The sequence below is a fragment of the Neophocaena asiaeorientalis genome, unplaced genomic scaffold (assembly GCF_003031525.2).
Source record: "Neophocaena asiaeorientalis asiaeorientalis breed wild unplaced genomic scaffold, Neophocaena_asiaeorientalis_V1.1 scaffold308, whole genome shotgun sequence".
Classification (NCBI taxonomy): Eukaryota; Metazoa; Chordata; class Mammalia; order Artiodactyla; family Phocoenidae; genus Neophocaena; species Neophocaena asiaeorientalis.
In genome coordinates, this window is record NW_020172768.1 from 706,443 (window position 1) to 709,819 (window position 3,377).

General features: G+C 43.1%; 1 protein-coding gene across 1 annotated transcript; it reads right to left on the reverse strand.

The window, feature by feature from the left end:
- Positions 1-1,242: 1,242 nt before the first annotated feature.
- LOC112396832 (glutamate dehydrogenase 1, mitochondrial-like) lies at positions 1,243-2,359 on the reverse strand. Its single transcript, XM_024740756.1, is given in 3 exon segments — positions 1,243-1,688; positions 1,691-2,080; positions 2,083-2,359. Coding segments are annotated over 3 exon segments (1,113 nt in total).
- Between the last annotated feature and the right edge of the window lie 1,018 nt (positions 2,360-3,377).

Consider the following 3,377-nt stretch of genomic DNA (forward strand, 5'->3'; position numbering starts at 1 on the left):
ACCACTGCGCCACCAGGGAAGCCCAAGGTAGGCTTTTTAATAACTGCTTTTGTCACCAAGTTAAGTCATGCAGTTACAAAGTAGTTAGAAATTTCTGAAAGAATATTATTATTAAAAAAAGAAGCTCATTCTTATATAAATAATATCTAGTACCTCATTGGGACACTACTGTTCCAAAGGCCCTGGCCAAACAACTCCCAAAGAAAACACAACCCCAGGTTGTTTCCAGCCCACTGGGAATGAAGCCGTGCACAGAAGATGAGGCCTCTAAATGAGGACACAAAGTCAGGGCTAGTCGGGGCCATTGGCAATGCTCAGAGCCGCCAAAGACGGAGCCCAGGTGGTTTTCTTCTGGGGCACTCTACTTGAATTATTGTTCAATTAGTCAACACAATAGATCTTCAAAAGAGGACAATTAATTAACATTATAAGGAGGTTACTGTGTTCTTTGGACTATATGTCATAATTGTGGTTAGTAAATTCTGACAGTCTTAACAAAAATAGCCTCCATCATTTGCATTACCAGGCTTTTTATTTCTGCTGGATGACAATATGCAATCAATAAGTTATAAATGAGAGTGTTTTATGTTATAAAAATACTAGCTTTTTTCATTTATTATGTTTACAGACATTCACTGCTTGAGTCCAGTTTAGGCTTGTTAACTGATTAAAGGCAATTTTATTACAGCAGCATGTACTTATTTTATTCTAAAAGAATAAAATGCATACAGAGAAAGGTTTTTTTGTTTGTAACCTGTAAAGCTGAGTTATTTTGCTGATGTAAAATACCAATAACTCACTTGAGGACCATGCTACTTCCTGAAAATGCCATATACCTGCTTCTTAAATGTGTCAGAGCACCTGATGGATCTATCCCGAGCTGAAGTGGCACGGGATTGACTGCTCTCGGACAAAAGGTGCTTTCCCAGGGCTATAGCTGACTGTGTTGGGAAACGGTCATGGAACAAGGCAGCACAGGCAGAGGGAAAAGACTTTATTTAAAGGCAAAATGCCCAAATGGCTCTCTGGCATAGCTAATTTCTACTATCACCTATTAGCTTATATATGATCCCCTAACTTTTTTTCTTAAGGGGCTGATTTGGATTGACTTGTTGAGGATGGTGTCCATTATCTATTAAGTCATGAGAGAGAGATTTCTGTGGTTACATGTAAACTTGTGATAGGTCTGCGGATGAAGAGGTGAGGAGGGTAGTGAAGCAGTCAGCCGCAGTCCCATCCCGTCTATGTGAAGGTCACACCAGCTTTGAAGACTTTCTCGATGGCGTTGACATAGGCAGCTGTCCTCGGGTCCAAGCCTAGGTTATACCTCATGGCCGTGCGCATGATTTGCCTGGCAGAGCGCTCCATGGTGTAAGCTAAGCCAGAGTGCACGACGTCTTTCTCAGAGGCACCCGATATCCTGTCTTGGAACTCTGCTGTGGGTACAATGGGAATAGTTCCACCGTGCTTTCCAAATTTCCTTTCCAGACTCTCTTGAACAGACACGAGCAAGTGATAGTTAGAACCCCTTTCATATTTGAAGGTCTGACGGCCATAGCGGACATGATTTAGATTCTTCAGCCACTCAAAGTAAGATACTGTCACTCCTCCAGCATTCAAGTAGAGATCTGGAATAACCATGACGTTCCTCTCTAGGAAGATCTTACCAGCTTCTGGAGTTGTCGGTCGTTGGCGCCTTCAGCAATGATCTTGGCTTTGACTCTGGGTGTATTGGACTTGGTCAGCTGCTTCTCGCTGGCAGCAAGGATCAATATGTCACAGTCCACCTCCAAGATGCTCCCTTCATAGATCTTTGCTTTGGGGAAGCCCAGGATTGTTCCATGTTGCAATTTGAAGTCTTCCAGCTCCTTTGGGTCAATACCATCTGGATTCCATATGTTCCCATCAGATTCACCAACACCAACACATTTAGCACCAAAATGATGTAAATATCTCATACAGGGCAGGCCCACATTACCAAATCCCTGAACGACAAATGTTTTATCTCCAAATCCTGGTGTCATTCCTAAAATACTCATGTAAGAAGCCTCATTGATGAAGTTTTCAATCCCATGGAATGACCAGCAGCAAAGATCCGTCCGTGGATTCCACCCTGTCTGATGGGCTTACCGGTAACACAGGCATGGGCATCAATGTCATAGTGCCCTATGGTGCTAGCATAGGCGTCAGCAATCCAGGACACCTCCCGCTCGCCCGTGCTCATGTCTGGGGCAGGTACATCAATGCCAGGACCAATAAAGTCCTTCTTTGCCAGCTCCAAGGTGAACCTCCTTGTGATGTTTTCCAATTCATTATCGGTATAGTTCTTGGGATTGATCTTAACAAGGTTAAGATACATGGCTTTGGCATGTATATAGCACATTTTGTTTATTTATTCATCTGTTTGGGGTTTTTTTGGCCGAGCCGCGCAGCTTGCAGAATTTTAGTTTCCCAACCAGGGATTGCACCCGGGGCCACCGCAGTGAAAGCGCTGAGTCCTAATCACTGGACCGCCAGGGAAGTCCCTATCCATTCATCTGTTAATGGACACGTGCATTATTTTCACCTTTTGGCCCTTGCGAGTAATGCTGATATGCACATTGGTGTACGAATATCCATTTGGGGTCCTGCTTTCATTTCTTTTGGCTGTACACCTGGAAGTAGAACGGCTGGATCATATGGCAGTTCTGTGTTTAACTTTTGGAGGAATTATCATACCGTCTTCACAGCAGCTGCACTATTTAATATTCCCACCAGCAATGCACAAGTGTTCCCACTTCTGTACAACCTGGTCAACAATGTTACTACAATGAGAACATTTTTGGGTGTGGATATTAGCCATCCTAATAGAAATGAAGTAGTATCTCACTGTGGTTTTGATTTGCATTTCTCCATGACTAGTCATGCTGTGTGCTTATGGGCCATTTGTATATCTTCTTTGGAGAACTGTCTCTTCCATTCTTAGCCCATTTTAAAAAAACATTTTAAAAATTATTTATTTATTTATTTTAGGCTGTGCCAGGTCTTAGTTGCAGCATATGGGATCTTTTAGTTGCAGCATGCGGACTTCTTAGTTGCGGTGTGCGGACTCAGTTGTAGCATGCATGCAGGATCTAGTTCCCTGACCAGGGATCGAAACTGAACCCCCTGCATTGGGAGTGCAGAGTCTTACCCACTGGACCACGCTTAGCCCATTTTTCAAATTGGGTTGTTTGTCTTTTTTGTTGGGGAGTGGTTAGGCTTCTTTAAATTTGGTTTTTAAGAAACCAAACTCAATCCGGTTTAAGGCAGAAAATAAGCAGAAGAAATTATCGCTTCACGTCACTGAAAAGTTTAAGGCACATCTGGGGTCAGGGTGCTATGGACTGAATTGTGTC